This window comes from Lolium perenne, chromosome 1 (assembly GCF_019359855.2).
Source record: "Lolium perenne isolate Kyuss_39 chromosome 1, Kyuss_2.0, whole genome shotgun sequence".
Taxonomy (NCBI): Eukaryota; Viridiplantae; Streptophyta; class Magnoliopsida; order Poales; family Poaceae; genus Lolium; species Lolium perenne.
This window is the reverse complement of record NC_067244.2, coordinates 81,594,583-81,618,813: the sequence shown is the minus strand read 5'-3', so window position 1 is coordinate 81,618,813 and position 24,231 is coordinate 81,594,583. Positions and strand designations below refer to the sequence as shown.

At 42.3% G+C, this 24,231-nt stretch overlaps 1 protein-coding gene across 6 annotated transcripts; it reads left to right on the top strand.

Annotated features, from left to right (window-relative positions):
• Positions 1–11,646: 11,646 nt before the first annotated feature.
• On the top strand, positions 11,647–22,941 carry LOC127303243 (uncharacterized). Of its 6 annotated transcripts, none has more exons than XR_007853275.2 (10): positions 11,647–11,926; positions 14,488–15,928; positions 16,375–16,563; positions 16,677–16,772; positions 16,869–17,037; positions 18,773–18,896; positions 18,982–20,757; positions 20,865–21,754; positions 22,204–22,297; positions 22,473–22,941. XR_007853275.2 is itself a non-coding variant. In XM_051334006.2 (9 exons), exons 3-9 carry the CDS (start codon positions 14,602–14,604, stop codon positions 21,255–21,257), a joined length of 4,074 nt encoding a protein of 1,357 aa, XP_051189966.1. In that variant the 5' UTR covers positions 11,647–11,926; positions 14,327–14,408; positions 14,488–14,601; the 3' UTR covers positions 21,258–22,038. The 6 variants fall into 6 exon arrangements, 4 of the variants coding, with proteins under 4 accessions (XP_051189966.1, XP_051189978.1, XP_051189959.1 ...); XR_007853274.2 differs by having other exon boundaries at positions 22,434–22,941; XM_051334006.2 differs by lacking the exons at positions 22,204–22,297; positions 22,473–22,941 and adding an exon at positions 14,327–14,408 and having other exon boundaries at positions 20,865–22,038.
• The last annotated feature ends 1,290 nt before the right edge of the window (positions 22,942–24,231 follow it).

Genomic DNA, 24,231 nt, shown 5'->3' with positions numbered 1-24,231 from the left:
GCACTACATCCCGCCGCCATCAACCTTCAACGTGCTTCTTGGCTCCTCCTGGTTCGATAAACCTTGGTTTCTTTACGAGGGAAAACTTGCTGCTGTGCGCATCATACCTTCCTCTTGGGGTTCCCAACGAACGTGTGAGTTACACGCCATCAAGCATATTTTTAAAGCGCCGTTGCCGGGAGATCAAGACACGCTGCAAGGGGAGTCTCCACTTCTCAATCTCTTTACTTTGTTTTTGTCTTGCTTAGTTTTATTTACTACTTTGTTTGCTGCACTAAATCAAAATACAAAAAAATTAGTTGCTAGTTTTACTTTACTTGCTATCTTGTTTGCTATATCAAAAACACAAAAAAATTAGTTTACTTGCATTTACTTTATCTAGTTTGCTTTATTTACTGTTGCTAAAATGGCCAACGCTGAAAACACTAAGTTGTGTGACTTCACAACCACAAATAATAATGATTTCTTATGCACACCTATTGCTCCACCTGCTACTACAGCAGAATTCTTTGAAATTAAACACTGCTTTCTTGAATCTTGTTATGCGAGAGCAATTTTACAGTGTTAGTTCTGATGATGCTGCTGCCCATCTTAATAATTTTGTTGAACTATGTGAAATGCAAAAGTATAAAGATGTAGATGGTGATATTATTAAACTAAAATTGTTCCCTTCCTCATTAAGAGGAAGAGCTAAAGATTGGTTGCTATCTCTGCCTAAGAATAGTATCGATTCATGGACTAAATGCAAGGATGCTTTTATTGGTAGATATTATCCCCCTGCTAAAATTATATCTTTGAGGAGTAGCATAATGAATTTTAAACAATTAGATACTGAACATGTTGCTCAAGCTTGGGAAAGAATGAAATCTCTGGTTAAAAATTGCCCAACCCATGGACCGACTACTTGGATGATCATCCAAACATTCTATGCAGGACTAAATTTTTCTTCACGGAATTTATTGGATTCAGCTGCTGGAGGTACCTTTATGTCCATCACTCTTGGTGAAGCAACAAAGCTTCTTGATAATATGATGATCAACTACTCTGAATGGCACACGGAAAGAGCTCCACAAGGTAAGAAGGTAAATTCTGTCGAAGAAACCTCTTCCTTGAGTGATAAGATTGATGCTATTATGTCTATGCTTGTGAATGATAGGACTAATATTGATCCTAATAATGTTCCATTAGCTTCATTGGTTGCACAAGAAGAACATGTTGATGTAAACTTCATTAAAAATAATAATTTCAACAACAATGCTTACCGGAACAATTCTAGTAACAACTATAGGCCATATCCTTATAATAATGGCAACGGCTATGGTAATTCTTATGGGAATTCTTACAACAATAATAGGAGTTCACCCCTGGACTTGAAGCCATGCTTAAGGAATTTATTAGTACACAAACTGCTTTTAACAAATCTGTTGAAGAAAAGCTTGGGAAAATTGATATACTTGCTTCTAAAGTCGATAGTCTTGCTGCTGATGTTGATCTTTTGAAATCAAAAGTTTTGCCTAATGAGAATCATCATAATAAAATTACTACTACAGCAAATGCCATTCAAGTTAGAATTAATGAGAATATAAGATTAATGGCTTATCTGCGTGCTAGGTGGGATAGAGAAGAAAATGAAAAACTAGCTAAAGAGAAGAATATAGCTAAAGTTTGGACTATTACCACCACTAGTAATGCTAATGCTACACATGTTGCTGCACCTCCTACTCATACTAATAAAAGAATTGGTGTTAGCAATGTTTCCACTTCGAATGCAAAGCGCGAAAAACTGCATGAAACTGCTAAAGCTACTTAAATCACTGTGATAAAGGCTGCTGAAATTTTTTCCAACATTGGGGATGATGATCCCATTGCTTTAGATTATAATGGTTTGAATTTTGATGATTGCCACATCTCTGAAGTTATAAAGTTCTTGCAAAAACTTGCTAAAAGTCCTAATGCTAGTGCTATAAATTTGGCTTTCATGCATCATATTACAAATGCTCTCATAAAAGCTAGAGAAGAGAAACTAGAGCGTGAAGCCTCTATTCCTAAAAAGTTAGAGGATGGTTGGGAGCCCATCATTAAGATGAAGATTAAAGATTTTGATTGTAATGCTTTATGTGATCTTGGTGCAAGTATCTCTGTTATGCCTAAGAAAATTTATAATATGCTTGACTTGCCACCGCTGAAAAATTGTTATTTGGATGTTAATCTTGCTGATCATTCTACAAAGAAACCTTTGGGTAAAGTTGATAATGTTCGCATTACCATTAACAATAACCTGTTTCCCGTTGATTTTGTTGTCTTGGATATTGAATACAATGCATCTTGCCCCATTATATTGGGAAGACCTTTTCTTCGAACTGTTGGTGCTATCATTGATATGAAGGAAGGTAATATAGAATATCAATTTCCTTTCAAGAAAGGTATGGAACACTTCCCTAGAAAGAGAATGAAGGTACCTTTTGATTCTATTATGAGAACAAATTATGATGTTGACACTTCATCTCTTGATAATACTTGATACACACTTTCTGCGCCTAGGGGTAAGGCGTTAAAGAAAAGCGCTTATGGGAGACAACCCATGTTTTTACCTACAGTACTTTGTTTTTATTTTGTGTCTTGGAAGTTGTTTACTACTGTAGCAACCTCTCCTTATCTTAGTTTTGTGTTTTGTTGTGCCAAGTTAAGCCGTTGATAGAAAAGTAAGTACTAGATTTGGATTACTGCACAGTTCCAGATTTCTTTGCTGTCACGAATCTGGGTCCACCTCCCTGTAGGTAACTCAGAAAATTAAGCCAATTTACGTGCATGATCCTCAGATATGTACGCAACTTTCATTCAATTTGAGCATTTTCATTTGAGCAAGTCTGGTGCCATTTTAAAATTCGTCAATACGAACTGTTCTGTTTTGACAGATTCTGCCTTTCATTTCGCATTGCCTCTTTCGCTATGTTGGATGAATTTCTTTGATCCACTAATGTCCAGTAGCATTATGCAATGTCCAGAAGTGTTAAGAATGATTGTGTCACCTCTGAATATGTCAATTTATAATGTGCACTAACCCTCTAATGAGTTGTTTCGAGTTTGGTGTGGAGGAAGTTTTCAAGGATCAAGAGAGGAGTATGATGCAACATGATCAAGGAGAGTGAAAGCTCTAAGCTTGGGGATGCACCCGGTGGTTCACCCCTGCATATATCAAGAAGACTCAAGCGTCTAAGCTTGGGGATGCCCAAGGCATCCCCTTCTTCATCGACAACATTATCAGGTTCCTCCCCTGAAACTATATTTTTATTCCATCACATCTTATGTGCTTTTTCTTGGAGCGTCGGTTTGTTTTTGTTTTTTGTTTTGTTTGAATAAAATGGATCCTAGCATTCACTTTATGGGAGAGATACACGCTCCGCTGTAGCATATGGACAAGTATGTCCTTGGTTTCTACTCATAGTATTCATGGCGAAGTTTCTCCTTCGTTAAATTGTTATATGGTTGGAATTGGAAAATGATACATGTAGTAATTGCTATAAATGTCTTGGGTAATGTGATACTTGGCAATTGTTGTGCTCATGATTAAGCTCTTGCATCATATGCTTTGCACCCATTAATGAAGAAATACATAGAGCATGCTAAAATTTGGTTTGCATATTTGGTTTCTCTAAGGTCTAGATAATTTCTAGTATTGAGTTTGAACAACAAGGAAGACGGTGTAGAGTCTTATAATGTTTTCAATATGTCTTTTATGTGAGTTTTGCTGCACCGGTTCATCCTTGTGTTTGTTTCAAATAAGCCTTGCTAGCCTAAACCTTGTATCGAGAGGGAATACTTCTCATGCATCCAAAATACTTGAGCCAACCACTATGCCATTTGTGTCCACCATACCTACCTACTACATGGTATTTTCCGCCATTCCAAAGTAAATTGCTTGAGTGCTACCTTTAAAATTCCATCATTCACCTTTGCAATATATAGCTCATGGGACAAATAGCTTAAAAACTATTGTGGTATTGAATATGTAATTATGCACTTTATCTCTTATTAAGTTGCTTGTTGTGCGATAACCATGTTTACTGGGGACGCCATCAACTACTCTTTGTTGAATATCATGTGAGTTGCTATGCATGTTCGTCTTGTCTGAAGTAAGAGAGATCTACCACCATAGGGTTAAGCATGCATATGTTAGAGAAGAACATTGGGCCGCTAACTAAAGCCATGCTCCATGGTGGAAGTTTCAGTTTTGGACAACAATCCTCAAATCTCAAATGAGAAAATTATTAATTGTTGTTATATGCTTATGCATAAAAGAGGAGTCCATTATCTGTTGTCTATGTTGTCCCGGTATGGATGTCTAAGTTGAAGAATAATCAATAGCGAGAAATCCAATGCGAGCTTTCTCCTTAGACCTTTGTACAGGCGGCATAGAGGTACCCCTTTGTGACACTTGGTAAAAACAATGCATTGTGATGGTCCGGTAGTCCAAGCTAATTAGGACAAGGTGCGGGCACTATTAGTATACTATGCATGAGGCTTGCAACTTGTAAGATATAATTTACATAATACATACGCTTTATTACTACCGTTGACAAAATTGTTTCATGTTTTCAAAATCAAAGCTCTAGCACAAATATAGCAATCGATGCTTTTCCTCTATGGAGGACCATTCTTTTACTTTCAATGTTGAGTCAGTTCACCTATTTCTCTCCACCTCAAGAAGCAAACACTTGTGTGAACTATGCATTGATTCCTACATACTTGCTTATTGCACTTATTATATTACTCTATGTTGACAATATCCATGAGATATACATGTTACAAGTTGAAAGCAACCGCTGAAACTTAATCTTCTTTTGTGTTGCTTCAATACCTTTACTTTGAATTATTGCTTTATGAGTTAACTCTTATGCAAGACTTATTGATGCTTGTCTTGAAGTGCTATTCATGAAAAGTCTTTGCTTTATGATTCGCTTGTTTACTCATGTCATATACATTGTTTTGATCGCTGCATTCACTACATATGCTTTACAAATAGTATGATCAAGATTATGATGGCATGTCACTCCAGAAATTATCTGTGTTATCGTTTTACCTGCTCGGGACGAGCAGAACTAAGCTTGGGGATGCTGATACGTCTCCGGCGTATCGATAATTTCTTATGTTCCATGCCACATTATTGATGTTATCTACATGTTTTATGCACACTTTATGTCATATTCGTGCATTTTCTGGAACTAACCTATTAACAAGATGCCGAAGTGCCGATTCTTTGTTTCTGCTGTTTTTGGTTTCAGAAATCCTAGTAAGGAAATATTCTCGGAATTGGACGAAATCAAAGCCCAGGGCCTATTTTCTCACGAAGCTTCCGGAAGTCCGAAGGAGAGACGAAGAGGGGCCACGGAGGGGCCACACCCTAGGGCGGCGCGGCCCCCCTTGGCCGCGCGGCCGTGGTGTGGGGCCCCGTGCCGCCTCTTGACCTGCCCTTTCGCCTATAAAAAGTCTCCGTGACGAAACCCCCGCATCGAGAACCACGATACGGAAAACCTTCCGCAGACGCCGCCGCCGCCGATCCCATCTCGGGGATCCAGAGATCGCCTCCGGCACCCTGCCGGAGAGGGGAATCATCTCCCCGGAGGACTCTACGCCGCCATGGTCGCCTCCGGTGTGATGTGTGAGTAGTCTACCCCTGGACTATGGGTCCATAGCAGTAGCTAGATGGTTGTCTTCTCCCCATTGTGCTATCATTGTCGGATCTTGTGAGCTGCCTAACATGATCAAGATCATCTATCTGTAATTCTATATGTTGCGTTTGTTGGGATCCGATGAATAGAGAATACTTGTTATGTTGATTATCAAAGCTATGCTTATGTGTTGTTTATGATCTTGCATGCTCTCCGTTATTAGTAGATGCTCGGCCAAGTTGATGCTAGTAACTCCAAGAGGGAGTATTTATGCTCGATAGTGGGTTCATGCCTCGTGAATCTGGAGGAGTGACAAGAACCACTAAGGTTATGGATGTCTTGTTGCCACTAGGGATAAAACATTAGTGCTATGTTCAAGGATGTAGTCACTAGTTACATTACGCGCAATACTTAATGCAATTGTCTCATTTGTTAGCAACTTAATACCGGAGGGGTTCGGATGATAACTTTGAAGGTGGACTTTTTAGGCATAGATGCAGTTGGATGACGGTCTATGTACTTTGTCGTAATGCCCAATTAAATCTCACTATACTCATCATGATATGTATGTGCATGGTCATGCTCTCTTTATTTGTCAATTGCCCAACTGTAATTTGTTCACCCAACATGCTGTTCGTCTTATGGGAGAGACACCTCTAGTGAACTGTGGACCCCGGTCCAATTCTCTTTACTGAAATACAATCTCTTGCACATCTTTGTTCTCGTTTTTACGCAAACAATCATCTTCCACACAATACGGTTAATCCTTTGTTACAGCAAGCCGGTGAGATTGACAACCTCACTGTTTCGTTGGGGCAAAGTACTTTGGTTGTGTTGTGCAGGTTCCACGTTGGCGCCGGAATCTCTGTTGTTGCGCCGCACTACATCCCGCCGCCATCAACCTTCAACGTGCTTCTTGGCTCCTCCTGGTTCGATAAACCTTGGTTTCTTTCTGAGGGAAAACTTGCTGCTGTGCGCATCATACCTTCCTCTTGGGGTTCCCAACGAACGTGTGAGTTACACGCCATCAATGCCCAAGGCATCCCCTTCTTCATCGACAACATTATCAGATTCCTCTAGTGAAACTATATTTTTATTCCATCACATCTTATGCACTTTGCTTGGAGCGTCTGTTTGTTTTTGTTTTTGTTTTGTTTGAATAAAGTTGGATCCTAGCATTCATTGTGTGGGAGAGAGACACGCTCCGCTGTTGCATATGGACAAATATGTCCTTAGGCTTTACTCATAATATTCATGGCGAAGGTTGAACTGCTTCGTTAAATTGTTATATGGTTGGAAACGGGAAATGCTACATGTGGTAATTGGTAAAATGTCTTGAATAATTTGATACTTGGCAATTTTTGTGCTCATGTTTAAGCTCTTGCATCATATACTTTGCACCTATTAATGAAGAAATACATAGAGCTTGCTAAAATTTGGTTTGCATGATTGGTCTCTCTAAGGTCTAGATAATTTCTAGCAAGGGTCGAACAACAAGGAAAATGGTGTAGAGTCTTATAATGCTTACAATATGTCTTTTATGTGAGTTTTGCTGTACCGGTTCATACTTGTGTTTGTTTCAAATAACCTTGCTAGCCTAAGCCTTGTATTGAGAGGGAATACTTCTCATGCATCCAAAATCCTTGAGCCAAACACTATGCCACTTGTGTCCACCATACCTACCTACTACATGGTATTTCTCCGCCATTCCAAAGTAAATTGCTTGAGTGCTATCTTTAAAATTTCCATTCTTTATCTTTGCAATATATAGCTCATGGGACAAATAGCCTAAAAACTATTGTGGTATTGAATATGTACTTATGCATTTTATCTCTTATAAGTTGCTTGTTGTGCGATAACCATGTTCCTGGGGACGCCATCAACTACTCTTTGTTGAATATCATGTGAGTTGCTATGCATGTTCGTATTGTCTGAAGTAAGGGCGATTTACCATGAGTTGAATGGTTTGAGCATGCATATTGTTAGAGAAGAACATTGGGCCGCTAACTAAAGCCATGATCCATGGTGGAAGTTTCAGTTTTGGACAAATATCCTCAATCTCATATGAGAAAATTATTTGTTGTTGAATGCTTATGCATTAAAGAGGAGTCCATTATCTGTTATCTATGTTGTCCCGGTATGGATGTCTAAGTTGAGAATAATCAAAAGCGAGAAATCCAATGCGAGCTTTCTCCTTAGACCTTTGTATAGGCGGCATAGAGGTACCCCTTTGTGACACTTGGTTAAAACATATGTATTGCGGTGATAATCCAGGTAATCCGAGCTAATCAGGACAAGGTGCGGGCACTATTAGTATACTATGCATGAGGCTTGCAACTTGTAGGATATAATTTACATAACACGTATGTTTTATTACTACCGTTGACAAAATTGTTTCTTGTTTTCAAAACCAAAGCTCTAGCACAAATATAGCAATCGATGCTTCCCTCTGTGAAGGGCCTTTCTTTTACTTTTATGTTGAGTCAGTTCACCTATTTCTCTCCATCTCAAGAAGCAAACACTTGTGTGAACTGTGGATTGATTCTTACATACTTGCATATTGCACTTATTATACTACTTTATGTTGATAATATCCATGAGATATACATGTTACAAGTTGAAAGCAACCGCTGAAACTTAATCTTCCTTTGTGTTGCTTCAATGTCTCTACTATGAATTTATTGCTTTATGAGTTAACTCTCATGCAAGACTTATTGATGCTTGTCTTGAAAGTACTATTCATGAAAAGTCTTTGCTATATGATTCAATTGTTTACTCATTGCATTAACATTGCTTCGAATCGCTGCATTCATTACATGTGCTTACAATAGTATGATCAAGATTATGATGGCATGTCACTTCAGAAATTATCTTTGTTATCGTTTACCTACTCGGGACGAGTAGGAACTAAGCTTGGGGATGCTGATACGTCTCCAACGTATCGATAATTTCTTATGTTCCATGCTACTTTATTGATGATACCTACATATTTTACGCATACTTTATGTCATATTTATGCATTTTCCGGTACTAACCTATTAACGAGATGCCGAAGAGCCGATTCTTTGTTTTTACGCTGTTTTTGGTTTCAGAAATCCTAGTAAGGAAATATTCTCGGAATTGGACGAAATCAACGCCCAGGATCTTATTTTTCCACGAAGCTTCCAGAAATCCGGAGAGGAAACGAAGTGGGGCGACGAGGCAGCCACACACCAGGGCGGCGCGGCCTGTGCCCTGGCCGCGCCGGCTGTGGTGTGGGCCTCGTGGCGCCCCCGACCTACCCTTCCGCCTACTTAAGCCTTCGTCGAGAATAACTCCGACCGAGAGCCACAATACGGAAAACCTTCTAGAGACGCCGCCGCCGCCAATCCCATCTCGGGATTCAGAGATCGCCTCCGCACCTGCCGGAGAGGGGAATCATCTCCCGGAGGACTCTTCACCGCCATGGTCGCCTCCAGAGTGATGAGTGAGTAGTTCACCCCTGGACTATGGGTCCATAGCAGTAGCTAGATGGTCGTCTTCTCCTAATTGTGCTATCATTGTTGGATCTTATGAGCTGCCTAACATGATCAAGATCATCTATCTGTAATGCTACATGTTGCGTTTGTTGGGATCCGATGAATAATGAATGCTATATTATGTTGATTATCAATATCATCTATGTGTTGTTTATGATCTTGCATGCTCTCCGTTGCTAGTAGAGGCTCTGGCCAAATTTTTGCTTGTAACTCCAAGAGGGAGTATTTATGCTCGATAGTGGGTTCATGTCTCCATTAAATCTGGGGGAGTGACAGAAACCTCTAAGGTTGTGGATGTGCTGTTGCCACTAGGGATAAAACATCAATGCTATGTCTAAGGATATATTTGTTGATTACATTACGCACCATACTTAATGCAATTGTCTGTTGTTTGCAACTTAATACTGGAGGGGGTTCGGATGATAATCTGAAGGTGGACTTTTTAGGCATAGATGCATGCTGGATAGCGGTCTATGTACTTTGTCGTAATGCCCAATTAAATCTCACAATACTCATCATAACATGTATGCGCATGGTCATGCCCTCTTTATTTGTCAATTGCCCAACTGTAATTTGTTCACCCAACATGCTATTTATCTTATGGGAGAGACACCTCTAGTGAACTGTGGACCCCGGTCCATTCTTTTACATCGAATACAACCTACTGCAATACTCGTTCTACTGTTCTCTGCAAACAATCATCATCCACACTATACATCTAATCTTTTTTTACAGCAAGCCGGTGAGATTGACAACCTCACTGTTACGTTGGGACAAAGTACTTTGGTTGTGTTGTGCAGGTTCCACGTTGGCGCCGGAATCCCTGGTGTTGCGCCGCACTACATTCCGCCGCCATCAACCTTCAACGTGCTTCTTGGCTCCTACTGGTTCGATAAATCTTGGTTTCTTACTGAGGGAAAATTTGCCGCTGTACGCATCACACCTTCCTCTTGGGGTTCCCAACGGACGCGTGCTGTACGCGTATGAGGCGGCATTTCTCCTTTGCTCAAAAAAGCGATCATACTTGGTCCCCTCCGTTGCAATGTGCTTGAACAAGTTGAGACTCACCCGGAAATGTGCTTTCGGGGAATATCGGATTCTCATTGAAATACGACCGCATCAACTTCTCATGCCCTTCAATCCTTTCTCTCCAAAACTTCTGTCTACCGAACACCGATCCACCAAATTTTGGCTTCTTAACAGCGCGGTATGCTAATAGTAGCGATATGTTCTCCTCTTCCTCTTGGTCATACTCGTCATCCGATAAATCGTATGATGAAGTCTACAAACATATATATGAAAATTACTTAAATATTAACTAACTATTGTACCTAATTGACGAGTAAAAATCACATGCTAATAGAGGCCGGCCGGCGGAGGTGCATACCTTGCGAGCAAATTGGCGAGCACCATGGGCGCGCCATGTTGTTAGCAAGCTCGAGGACGACGAGGACGACATGTCGATGGCGGCGCGGAGGAGGACGCGACGGCGGCGGGAAGGAGGACGCGGAGGAGGAGCGCCGACTACAGCCCGTCTCTGGCGGCGGCGCGAGCGTCACAGCGCGGTGGAGCGGCCGCCGCTGCTAGGAGGGGGCGCGAGCGAGGCGGATCTACGCCGCGGCGGCGACTGGATTTTGCGGCGGTGGGAGGTGGGGGAAATGGGGGCGCGGGCGCGGGGGGGGGGGGGGGGGGAGGGAATTTCCTGCCATTGGCTTTTCGCGCGGCTGCAGAGCGTTGCCGCGCGCTGTAGCCGACGCGTCACATATGTCGCTCCGGATTGTGCAAAACGCCGCGCGACCTAATTTTTTTACAGCGCCGCACCGTTTACTGCGCCTGCTGGAGCGCCTTCTTCCCTCCCACGTGCGCCTACTGGAGCGCCTATATAGCGCGCTTGTTAGAGATGCTGTAAGGCTATACCAAAAGCTGCAACACCAATGGTGAGACAAACCGATGTGAGTGCGGGGGCGAAGTGGCTGCCTCCACCGACATGAATTTGCAAACTTGGATGTTCCGAGTGCGAGGGCGAACTGGTAATCATTCTATTACTACATATGAATCGAAATGGCACGTTTGGCTAGGTGCTCCAAGTTGTGTCTGTTGTAAACATCTTATTTAATTGATCAATAATTCTTAAGATGTTTTTGTCTAGAAGAAATTATCGGAGGAAGACGAGGAGGAAAAGAACAAACGAGTTTCCGGTCCAACCTGATGCGTGCGATGCGATGCGAGCGCACCGTCGGAGCGAGATGCGAGCGAGGGGCCCGCCCTCTGTTTCACCGGTTCAAGCAGCCTCCCGAACCGCTCCTCCTGAGCTACAGCTGGCTCCCTCATACGCGGTCCCACATGCCAGCGGCACGCGCCGTGCCCTGGTACCCGCAGTTTGGTGCGCGTAGCAGGTGGGGTGCGACGAGGCGGGTGGAGGTTATAAATAGAGCCCCCACCCATCGCCTCTCCTCCTCACACCGCCCCTCTCTCTCCAGACGAGAAGAAGGAAGCGAAGCAGTACTAGTCTCTCGTCACCACCCGGCACACGGACCGCTCGTGAGGGGGACGACGAGCCGGAGCAGCCACCAAACCAAACCAACAAAAAAAAAAGGAAAACAATACTCGGAGAAGAACACTGACGCCGCCCGCCCGCCCGCCCCCGCGCGTAGGGCACGGCAGAGGAGCCGAGGGAACCCTAGTCAAACGCACACGGATCTGGCCCCCGCCGCCGCCGCCGACGACGACGATCGCCTGGTACGGAGATCCCCCCTCACCGCCAACCCATGACTCACTCCTCTCCCCACGATTCGGCCAACCCTAGGGACCCCACCGCCACGCGCCTTCTACGCGCCGCTCATGCTTTCGATCGGGGCCGAATGACGAAACCATAGGACGGATGGATGCGGGGACGAGACCCTTTCCTTCTTCTCCTCCGGATGGAAGTTAGGCAGGGCGGGGGCATGGGCTGCCTGCCGAATTCGGGCGGATGTGATTTTGCCGAATCTGGAAAACCGAATGGGGATCAAGGGCCTCCGCCCGATTCGCCGAATCTAGTAACTGACGATTATTTTGGATTCCGCACCGAATTTCCACGGGATTTCCCGATTTATTTAAGACGGGGGCTGTAAATACTGTATCCCGGTAGATCGAACCAACCAAAAAAGGGGGTGGGTTACGTCACCGTGTAGCGGTAGTAATGGGAAGGGGTCTGCCTGCGCTCGTTATTTTCGGTTTTCATGAAATGCTCAACTGCAACGGCTCCATGTGCTGCCTATTTATTAGTTTTTCTATCTATTATTGCTAATTCATTCTGGTACTCGACCTAGGGTGTTAGGACCTGCATTGTTTTCCCCTACCATATCATTAGTTGCTGCTGCTGCCTGCTGCTGTTTATGTTATCTTCTAATTCATTTGCTTAGTCCAATAATACAGGGCAAATTTCACGTTCATTTCCTTTGTTCTAATAGAGGGCTTTGTTGAGTAGAAGATTGGAAGGTGTCCTGTTTTGTTGGTTGTTAGTTATTACCCATTGGGTCTTAGCTCAAACTGTGTAGGATTTACACTGGTTTGGGGTGGATTCATTGCTAATGTATAGCACAAGGTACTCCGTTCGTTACAGCCTTATACCATTAGTTAACTTTACATTACATAGAGCTAATTCGTTTTGTTTGGTCAGCGTTCAATATACCATCAATTGTTCTTGAATGTTGACTTGTATGCCATCTTTGAAATTCCTGTAAGGTAGTAAGTCATCAGGATTTGTTATGTCAAGTACAATGCGTGGATAGTTGGTTGTTTGTCTGTCTGGTTTGTTAATTAGTTAGGATGCAAGTTGTGATGGTTAGGACGCAAGTTGTGATGTAGCTGATAATCTGTCCAACGTGTGTAGCACAAGTTACTTTCTACTCCTGTTGTAGATAGCTTTTAAGTCATCACGGCGTTGAATTGTTGCTGCAATGCTGCATTTTGTACGTACTTAATTCAGTGTTGAGTAGATCATCTATGTAGGTTGATAAGAGAAGCATTTCATCTGCTATCTTCAAATGTAGACGCAAATGCCAAGTTTGATATTTCTTTTTCATAGTTGCACTCATCAATCTTGGTTGTGTCAACTGTTTGTACAATATTTTAAGAGACAGCTATGCTGTTGAGACTGGGTTTCCTGTTTCATTTGTTAGTTGCAGCCCCATTGGCGTTGTAGCCACAACTGTCCAGCTGATTCTATAGATTTGTTGGACGTGTCCAGCTCAAGTTACTTCTATTGTTGTAAATAGCTTCTGAATTTTGTTGTCTTTTTAAATAATTGCTGCGCAAAGGGATCATATGCCATCTATAGACATTTGCCCCTTTTATGTGATGTTCAATTCAGGCTAATTCTTAATATTTATTGTGTTTTGGGCCATTTGATCTAGTTTGTATACTGGGAATGTTTGCACCGCTTTAGTTAGTTTATTATCCGGTGTAGCTTTGAATCATTTTTGGGGTACATAATCCTCTTAAGTATAACTATTTAGTATTTAGTTGGGATTTTCTTGCAGTTAAATTTGGGATTTTGACAGACATTGTATTACGAGATTATGCCTAGGATTGGGTGAGGTCAGTGATTAGTTTTTTGAAGTTCTTTCATGGAGATATTGCCTCTGTTGGATAGGAAAACCTATATTTGGGCTGGAAGAAATGGTCTAGTTTCGCCATACCAGCTTTGGCTGTAGTATTTTTCCTTTGTTGCTGTTTGTCAAGGTTGGAAACCTAATAGTAGTATCATTGTACAATTTGTTGAAATCCAACTGGCATTTGCGTTCATCTTATATATGCTGTGTTCATTGTTGAGACATAATGGTGGTGTATGACAATGTTATCTATTGCATGACTGTATAATCTTTTACCTTTGGAAAATGAGACCTACCCTAGCCTCTGCTCTCTAGGTCGTGATGTTAACCTTTCCACCAAACACACCACTCTAATTTCTCTCCTTGTTATATTCCACATGCTTATTTGCTTTTTAAAGGGTCTGCCTGCATGATGAGGTCATTTATCCCTAGTATCCAAATTCTTTAGATGGGTAGGAAGTGGGCTGGGTCTGAATGTAAAAGGAATTCAGGGAAGCATGATATCCAGGTCGCATCACCTGACAGACATGTGTCTTTCCTGCAGTACCATGCAATGGGAGCTCTGCTTGAACTTTTCACTTGTTCAGCTCTCCTTCCTCGCCTCTTGCTGTTGGGCTATCTCACTAGTTGAGTAAAGCATCCAGTGAGCCATTTAACACGCTGTTCTGTTTGTATATTACTGATATGGCCTGCTGATTGATGCAGATATCTTATTCTACAGAAAGTTCAGCTATAGCTTTCCTCCATTAGGTGCTATTTCACAAGAAGCTAGTTGCCGGGTGGAGTTACATATTCAAGCTATATGCATTTACACATGACATGGGTTCTCGAGGAAGGATGTTATTTGACCTCAATGAGCTCCCAACAGAAGCTGAAGAAGAAGCTGCGGTTGTTTTGTCCCAACCTCAACTTCCTGTTCCCAATATATATCCCTCAAATTTGTTTCTCCAACAGGGAGTGCCCCAGACACAAGGGATTTTGAACAATTATGCCTTTAAGCATGCATCTTCAGGTTCAGGTTTTCAACCTTTTGTGAGAAGCAAAGTTTCTAACAATGGAGACACAAAGGAGAATTTGGATGCTACTGCCGCTTCTACATCTATGGCAACAGTTGCTCATCATGCTGAGACCTCCAATCAGGTTTCGCAAGCAGTTGAAAGAGAAGAGGGTGAGTGGTCTGATGCAGATTGTGCTTCTGACACCGCAGGAAGTGGTGTTAGCAACAAAGAAGAGTTGGCTGGTATGGCAAATATTGAAGTGAAAGGAGAATCCCTGGAGAGAGAATCTGCTACTGTAAAATCTGCTGACGTGATTAAAGATGACGCTGCTGCTGATCCTAGTGACACTGAAATGGTTGACGTGTCTAAGGATCCATTGTTACGTGCTCCTACAGGACCTGAGAGCACAAAAAATTCTGAATGTAAAGGAAATCAATCCGGGGATGATTTAGACCAGGGCAACAAATTAAAGGATGTCAAAGGAGTAGAAGCCAGTTATGCATTGAAGTTTACAAACAACCCTGCAAAGAGACCTAAGCTAGATGAACACAAAGTAGCAATGCTCGGTAAAAAGCGGGCCAGGCAGACTGTGTTCATCAATGTTGAGGATGCAAAACAAGCTGGCACAATGAAGACAATAACACCAAGGAGGCAATCATCTTTTCCAGCACCAATTGTTACACGTACTGTGAAGGAAGGTTCTCGTGGTGTTGGTGAAAGAGCTACAGAAAAACCGAGCCAACCAGTTGTCCGAGACCAAAAACAGTCTGAATTGATTGGTTCAGAAAGAAGTAATTCTGCAGATCCAAGTGACCAAAATGGCGAACCCAATGGTGATGTTGAGTTGGGATCTCATGGCAGGTCAAAGAAAATGAATGCTGAAGAACCCCCCTCAGATTGCTATCAACAATCTGTGCCACGGCAGGCTTCTTCAAAGCAACCCATGGATCCCAAGCAGTTCAAGAGCAGACCAGTATCTTCTCAGAGAGCAGTTCTAACAGGACAAAATACCGCAGACCAGAAAACAGCCAACAAAAGGTCTCTCGTTCCCAAAAGACAAGCTTCAGGAAGTAACACACAGTACAATGACTCATCTGTCGAACGACTCATAAGGGAAGTGACAAATGACAAGTTCTGGCATAATCCAGGTTAGTTCATTGGCATCATCCATGTTTCTTTTGTATATCTTTGGTTAACGAACAACATTTGTTGATCTGGAAAGTTATATACTGTGTGCACTTCCATTTATGCGCTTGTGAAACTTTCCTAGTACATAATTCTCACAAGTGCTGTCATTCTGTTTTAGTAACTTCCATTAACATAAGACACTGTTACATGCTTTAAGATGAGTGCATCCTTGTAGGCATGTATAATTTATTTATGAAAATGCTGCAACTACCTTTTATTGATGTCTCCCTGTGTTTGTACTGAAGACTTCTGTTTTGCACGAAGTAGAGCTCTTTGCGGGTTTTTTCTCTCATTGTTAATATATTGTACTGTTTTTTTTGGGTACATGCATGCATATTGCGTTTTATTTAATGGAATGATCGCTTTTAGTTTGACAAGGCTAGCTGTGTATTTGTTGTGTGAACAGAAGAGGAAGAACTTCAGTGTGTTCCTGGAAGCTTTGATTCTGCTGAGGAGTACATTAAAGTATTTGAGCCTTTGCTTTTTGAGGAATGCAGAGCTCAGCTATATAGTTCCTACGAGGAGAGTCTCGAGGCTGCATCAAGGGATGCACATGTAATGGTGCGTGTGAAAAGTGTGGATAGGCGTGAAAGAGGTATGTTTTTCACCTTTTTTTATTGATGCCTTCTTTTTACAGCAATCATAAAAAATGATGTGTTCTTGTATTCCATCTTAATCAGCTGGCTTAAATATTTTTGGTGTATTCAGGATGGTATGATGTCATTGTTCTACCAACACATGAATATAAATGGACTTTCAAAGAAGGTGAAGTTGCAATTTTGTCATTCCCACGGCCTAGTTCAGGTAGGTGTACTGAAGATGGCTCTTTCTTTTATATGAATATTCTTTATATTTCACAAATATGTTTGACAACTGTGCTTACTTATTTTTGTTCAATAGCAGCCCAGTCTAGTAGATCTAATCGGAAGACCGCTCCTTCAGTTGAAGACGCTGAAGCAGAAAGTGGACGGCTTGTAGGTACAGTCAGGCGCCATATGCCTATTGATACACGCGAACCTATTGGGGCGATTATTCATTTTTATGTTGGGGATTCATTTGATTCTAGCAGGTAATCTAGTGTTAGTGTTATTATTCTTCTTTAGCTGTCCTGCTCAACGTTGACTACATTTTTATGCTTTTTCTTTACGAATTACCACATTTGTATGCATTGAAGATGATATTTTTGAACATAGTTGAACTATTAAAACCTATCTGTTACTCCATCTGTCCCATAATATAAGATGTTATTGCAACAAATACATGAGTTAGAAAGTTGTAATAACATATTTTTTTCTTGTACGGTTAGGGCTGTCAAAAATATTCGAGCTCGACAAACTGTTTGGGCTTGACTCATTAAAGGCTCGGTTCGAACTCGGCTCGACACCTAAACAAGCCGAACTCAAACTTTGATTGAGGCTCGCGAGCTTGGCGAGCTCGAACTCGAAGAGTTCGATTATTGATTCTGTATTCTGCAAAGACCGATGCTATTTGCTTCCACGTATACAGTCTGGGCTGCTCACGATGTATTCTCTTGTACCTTTGAAAATAAAAAGCCCATATGAAGTTTCGACCCAAGTGCGTAAAGTTCAAGCCCAAATGTAATGCAACTCATTAGGCCCATCCTTATTGCTTGTGCATGTAGGCTGTAGCAACATCATTGCCATATTGTTTAGTACCACATCGCTTTGCTAGAGGAAAACGTGATGGACCACTAGCTATAAATAGAGAGCATGGGTGACTGACTGATTGGTCAAACGAATGAGCTGTGGTAGTGTCTGCCTACTACGCAAACGATGTGTGAGAATTATTTTTTTAAAGCTCGCGAGCTGTTAACGAGCCAGTCGGGCCGAGCTCAAATCCAATATTCAGCTCGCGAGCCGAGCTCGAACTCTGTTGTAGGCTCGAATTACAAAACGAGCTCGAGCCGAGCCAGGTAGTATTCGCTCGAGCTCGGCTCGTTAACAGCCCTATGTACGGTGGGAGTGGTTTATTAAAATGCACTGTTTCTGCTCATTCTTTAGAAATACGGTACTTTTATTTTCTGATATTTTCTGGGTAATTCTTTGTCCACCCTGTTATTTTGAATGAGAAGTTGTGCAAGATTTTTCTTACAACATGCATACGACTCTTTCCATCACAAGTGTATGATAGAAGTCGACTGTACTTTGGACTATCTTGTTGATACACTAAAGCAACACTTTCTTGTCGGAACTTATTAGATTTGTTTAGCTTATAAAGTCAGGGTTTTCATTTTTCACACCTACAGTTACATTGAACAGTTAAAAACAGGCACACTAACCATCTGCTCTGCTGTTTTTGGTTCAACACTTGCCTTGCTAGCTTTGTTTAGCTTTTAAGGTCAGGTAGACTTAGAGTTACATTGAACAGTTAGCACACAAGCATGGTTTTTAAGGCGTTCACCTTAGGACGCTTAGGCGCCCTGGCAGCGCCTTGGACATTTGCCTGCTCTAGGCCTTAGGCTTCTGCTTAGGCGTCAGAGCGGGGGTAGAACGCTTTAGGACACCCTTACTGCCTTAAAAAGCATGCACACAAGACCTTTTGCTCTACAATTTTTTGTAGCTTTCTATTCTGATTTATTTAGTGTTGATGTCCAATAAGCTATACCCGAGCTAAAATTCCATAATCCTAAGGGCACTAATACGAGGTTCATGGATGCACATTATTTTTAGATAAAAGCTTCTAGGTTGTTTGGTTCAGCTTACTTGGCCTTTTATCCATCATTCTTACATTTGTTAAATGTGTCCTAAGACTTTTGCTTGTCTTTTTTGTGCTATATTTTGCAGCGAGGCTAATGTTCTGAAGAAACTCCAACCTCGGAGTACCTGGTATTTAACCGGTCTTGGTTCTCTTGCAACAACACAGAGGGAATATGTAGCATTGCATGCTTTCCGACGCCTTAATGTGCAGGTAATATATATATGTATTATACTTACTGTTGTTTGGCTTTCTTGGTTAATGTTTTGGTTGATGCTGATAAAAATCTTCCCATCAGATGCAAAACGCAATTCTTCAACCGAGTCCAGAGCACTTCCCCAAGTATCAAGAGCAGCCACCTGCTATGCCTGACTGTTTCACGCCAAGTTTTTCTGACCATATCAATCGTACTTTCAATGGGCCTCAGCTATCGGCGATTCACTGGGCTGCAATGCACACAGCTGCTGGTACAAGCAATGGAGTGGTTAAGAAACAAGAACCATGGCCTTTCACATTAGTACAAGGCCCTCCTGGGACAGGGAAAACCCACACTGTCTGGGGAATGTTAAATGTTATTCATCTTGTTCAGTATCAATATTATTATGCTGCTCTGCTGAAGAAACTTGCTCCTGAAAGTTACAAGCAAGTTAGTAGTACCACTAACAGTACTTCAGAGACTTTTGCTGCGGGGTCTATTGACGAAGTTTTACAGAGCATGGATCAGAACCTCTTTCGCACTCTTCCCAAGCTTTGCCCCAAACCACGGATGCTTGTCTGTGCCCCATCAAATGCTGCAACAGATGAGTTGCTTTCTCGTGTACTAGACCGAGGTTTCATAGATGGTGAGATGAAGGTCTACCGCCCTGATGTTGCTCGTGTTGGAGTTGATACACAATCTCGTGCTGCCCAAGCTGTTTCAGTTGAGCGACGGACGGAACAACTTTTGATGAAGGGCCGTGATGAAGTAATTGGTTGGTTACAACAGCTAAAAGGCCGTGAGCAGCAGCTATCACAAGAGATAGGGCTTCTACAGAGGGAACTTAATATGGTGGCAGTGTCTGGTAGATCCCAGGGTTCAGTTGGGGTTGATCCTGAAGTGCTTGCTCACAGAGATCGTAACCGTGATATTCTCCTTCAGAAACTTGCGGCCTCTGTAGAAAGCAGGGATAAAGTACTGGTAGAGATGTCGCGGCTGCTGATATTAGAAGGCAAGTTCCGTGTTGGTGGTAACTTCAATCTGGAAGATGCTAGGTCTAGTCTGGAAGCCAGTTTTGCCAACGAAGCTGAAATTGTTTTTACAACAGTGTCAAGCAGTGGTCGCAGGTTATTTTCTCGTCTTAGTCATGGTTTTGATATGGTTGTTATTGATGAGGCTGCTCAGGCCAGTGAAGTAGGAGTCCTCCCTCCACTTGCACTTGGTGCTGCTAGATGTGTCTTGGTTGGCGATCCTCAGCAGCTGCCTGCCACTGTTATAAGCAAAGCGGCTGGAACTTTACTCTATAGCAGGAGCCTGTTTGAGAGGTTTCAGCAGGCTGGCTGCCCTACCATTTTGTTGTCTGTGCAATATCGGATGCATCCCCAGATCCGTGATTTTCCATCAAGATACTTCTATCAAGGGCGTCTTACAGACAGTGAAACTGTTGTCAAATTGCCTGATGAATCATATTACAAAGATGCATTAATGTCACCTTACATTTTCTATGACATCTCGCATGGCCGTGAGTCTCATAGAGGTGGCTCATCTTCATACCAGAATGTTCATGAAGCACAGTTTGCATTGCGTTTGTATGAGCATCTTCAGAAGCTGGTGAAAGCTAATGGTGGCAAGAAAGCATCTGTTGGTATAATCACTCCTTATAAGTTGCAGTTAAAGTGTCTACAAAGGGAATTTGAAGAGGTTATGAATACCGAGGAAGGGAAAGATATCTACATAAACACAGTTGATGCTTTCCAAGGTCAGGAGCGTGATGTGATTATCATGTCATGTGTCCGTGCTTCAAACCATGGCGTGGGGTTTGTTGCAGATATACGGCGTATGAATGTTGCTCTTACTCGAGCTAGGAGAGCTCTATGGGTACATGCCTAACCTCTTTCAGAAAATACATAAAGAGCACGTACCAAATGTTATTTTAGAGGCTCTGGACCTATGCTATAGTACTAATAGTATTTGTTGTTTTCCAGGTTGTTGGTAATGCCAATGCTCTTGTGCAGTCAGAGGACTGGGCAGCACTGGTAGCAGATGCGAAGGCCAGGAAATGTTTCATCGACTTGGATAGCATCCCGAAGGACTTCCTAGCCATGAAGGTTTCTTCCAACACTCCAGGAAGGAACTCTTCAAACAACACAAGGAACATGAGGGCTGGTGGACCGAGACCGAGGCATCTGGATATGCTTCCAGACTCAAGGATTGGCATGAGGTCTGATGATGATGAGCGTGTCAACTCCGTTTCAAGAAATGCTAGTAACCGCAATTTGGATGACCTGGGGCGCCCTGGTGATAGATCTAGGGAAAATTTGCAGTTCGGATTGCCAAGGAGACCGAATTCATCGAATGGTTCGAGGAGAGAAGTCTGAGGAAACTTCATCACTATCTTAGCTTTGCATGTGCGGAACAATGATGAGCTTTGCGATGAAGCTTGGTTGGAGCAAAGTGTTACCTATCTGGAAGATGCACCCTGAGTGGTGTTGAGGAGTGGTGTTGCTATTGGCAGGGCAATTCCTCATGAAATGAGGCATCTGGACGGCGGGATGTAGCCATCACATTGACGAGAAGCAAATCAGATGTCGCTGTGTTGGGTGGGTTATGGCTCTTTTTATCCCATCCTGCAAGAACAGGGGAAAGCTTCCTAAGGTCCTCAGTTCTGCAATTGTGCAGGACAGATGAAGTCCTTTTATGTTGACCAGACTCCAGACTTGAACAAGGCCGCAGCTGGATGGTTTCTGTCTGCCATTGCAGTAATTGCTTCAGCGTGTTTTAAAGAATCCATCTTTCTCATAGATATGAATACATGCATGGGATTTTCCATTTTGAAACATGCCAGGAGAGAAAAATCTCGCTGGCCCTAGAGCAGGTTAAGTTTCAAGCTTCGTTGTGCCATAGCTGCTAGCGGCAAACTGCTTGATATTCCCCTGTAGGATCAGCATTGCTAACATAGGCAGGACTTCTGTAACATATGACATAAGCTCCCTGTGTACAAAGTCCACATCTAGAAAAGAAGTTCATTATTTGATTCAGCTACTTATTGTGTCACAAGTGGTTCTGTTTGCCATGTTGGTTGGTTGAACGCTGTGTTGTATATTTGTTCGAAGATTCTACCATGTTTTCAGTTATATTCATACCTGACTTTGGGTCTCAGTTTGGTTTGTGTAGTTCTATTTTGATTTGTGGTTTTTCTTTGGTTCTTTGCCTGTTGTGTCGTCACTTGTGCTTCTTGTTTTAGTTTCTTGTGTGTGTATTCTCTGGGATGTGCGATGACCATTATTCATGTAAAATTCACAACTGTATGTTATGATGTTTCAGGCTTGGAGCTTGTGCAAGTCCTGCTATTTGGAGTAAGCTAGGCACATCTTTGCATGGATCCTTGTGCTTTTGTGGTTATCATCTGACGTATCAGGTTAGCATAAGCTGTCTCTTGTTTTTTTTTTTTTTTTTTTTTTTTTTTTTTTTTTTAATTTTTGTATCAGATTCAATGACTTGAAGAATCAATGACTTGAAGTTTACCTGATGTTGTTTCACAATCTGTCCTGTAGAACTTCATAACAGCTGAGGTGTATACTATTATCATGCAGAGTAGGTAACCCAGATGTGGCCTATTGTACTGGGTACCTGCCAGCTTGATCGGATACGGAATGCCCACTGGTGGCCGAGCTGGTGTGTTGTTACTTGAACCCAAACTTCAGATTGTTTCAATTGTGACAAGTACCGGGCCACCCACGGGCGATTTGCAAGCCATCAGGTGAAAACTGAAGGCATGGCAGGTTGGGACACGCTGTCACCTGAAAGTGGTGCTACCCAAGCTAAAATTTTGATTCCTCTCTTCTGGTTCCTCTCTTAGACAAAGAAAAAAAGTTGGGTTCATCTGTGCAAGCTTTTCAATAAAGCATGCGTGAGAAGAGTCTACTTATAAACTACTTATAATAAGAGTGCATCATTCACTCAATGAGTATCAATGAGACCCGATGAAGCAATTGAGAGGATTGACTTTCATGTATATACTATTTGATAACAGTGAAATAGTAAGATGATCATGTTGAGCTACTCCAAGGGGGAATATTAATACTGTATGATACTTTCTGAGAAGTGAGATGAAACAAACTATGATGTTTTGGCTCTTATCATATCTTATATTCTTCGAGGATGCACTTAAAATTGTTTCAAATTCAAAAAATCTGTTATTTGTTTTGACAAGATGTTTTTACTCACCGTATAATTGTCTAAAATTCAAAAATCTGTTACCTGTTTTGTCCAAAACATTTTTTGTGTCTTTTATACATGTCCAAAGCATTGTAGAAGTGTTCTTTTTGTTCACTTTTCTTTTACCTTGATACAATTTTTCTTCAACATTTATGCCTAAACAAAGGACATAAACATGTAGTACTACCTCATCGAAAGTTTGTCGAAATTTAGATGTATCTAGACACTCTTTAGTTTATAGATATATCTAAATTTGATTTTTTGACATTTTTTTATGGACGGTGGAGTATGTCGGTTTCTTGCTGACATTTTTAGCGGGGTTCTTTTTCTTCTACATAGTAATGTGCTACTAGGCTCCATTTTGAGTTACTAGATTTTTCTTTAAACAAAAAAGCCTGGAAGGGCCTCGAAGCATTTATTACTTCAGCAATGGCTTTACAAATACAAGGACCTTGAAGAAAAGGAAAATTACAATATGGTCAACGCACTTTGCATATAGGCCCTTAAAAAGATGAACATAAAAGCAATTGAGGGCTTTGTCTTCATCGTGCGATGCTGACGATCTCCAGGCATGGGCACTGGCAACACCTCTAGGGGCGAAACCACTTGAGTACAGCCAACAAAGATCCCCACACTGTGAAGGAAGAGAAATCCTGGGCTAAACAAGCAGCCGAGCACGGAGGGCCTCCCTTGGCAAAGGATAGCATCAACGAACCAAGGCCTTCGCTGATGAATTCCGCTGCAGATTCCGTAACACAAGTGAGAACATGTACTTCCCCCTCACCCCCTTCCCTTTTTGCAGTGGCGGACCTTGGGCCAAATTCCTGGAGGGGCAAATGGGCTGGGGGGGGGGGGGGCGCGAAAAATAGAGGCCCAAACTGATTTTAGTGAACAAAGAGGCCAAATACATGTAAAAAATAGTCCGTTTCTTCATGGGCTTGGGGGGCGATGGCCCATTTCACCCCCACTAAGGTCCGCCAGTGCCTTTTATCCTTCACGATGACTCGGAGAAAGAGCAACCATCCCAAGATCTGGCCAAAGCCCGCTCCACTCTCGAGCTTATTTGATATGGAGGGGAAGGAAGTGCCACTGCTCACACAACTCCACCCTCAAGAGCACTGCAAGCAGGAGGAG

Bases quoted from the DNA above. Each gene is read 5' to 3' on its own strand.
- LOC127303243 (XM_051333999.2), top strand. From the start codon at position 14,602: ATGGGTTCTCGAGGAAGGATGTTATTTGACCTCAATGAGCTCCCAACA. The intron at 15,929-16,374 runs GTTAGTTCATTG...TTGTGTGAACAG, and splicing joins CAAGTTCTGGCATAATCCAG to AAGAGGAAGAACTTCAGTGT. The intron at 16,773-16,868 runs GTAGGTGTACTG...TTTGTTCAATAG, and splicing joins ATTCCCACGGCCTAGTTCAG to CAGCCCAGTCTAGTAGATCT.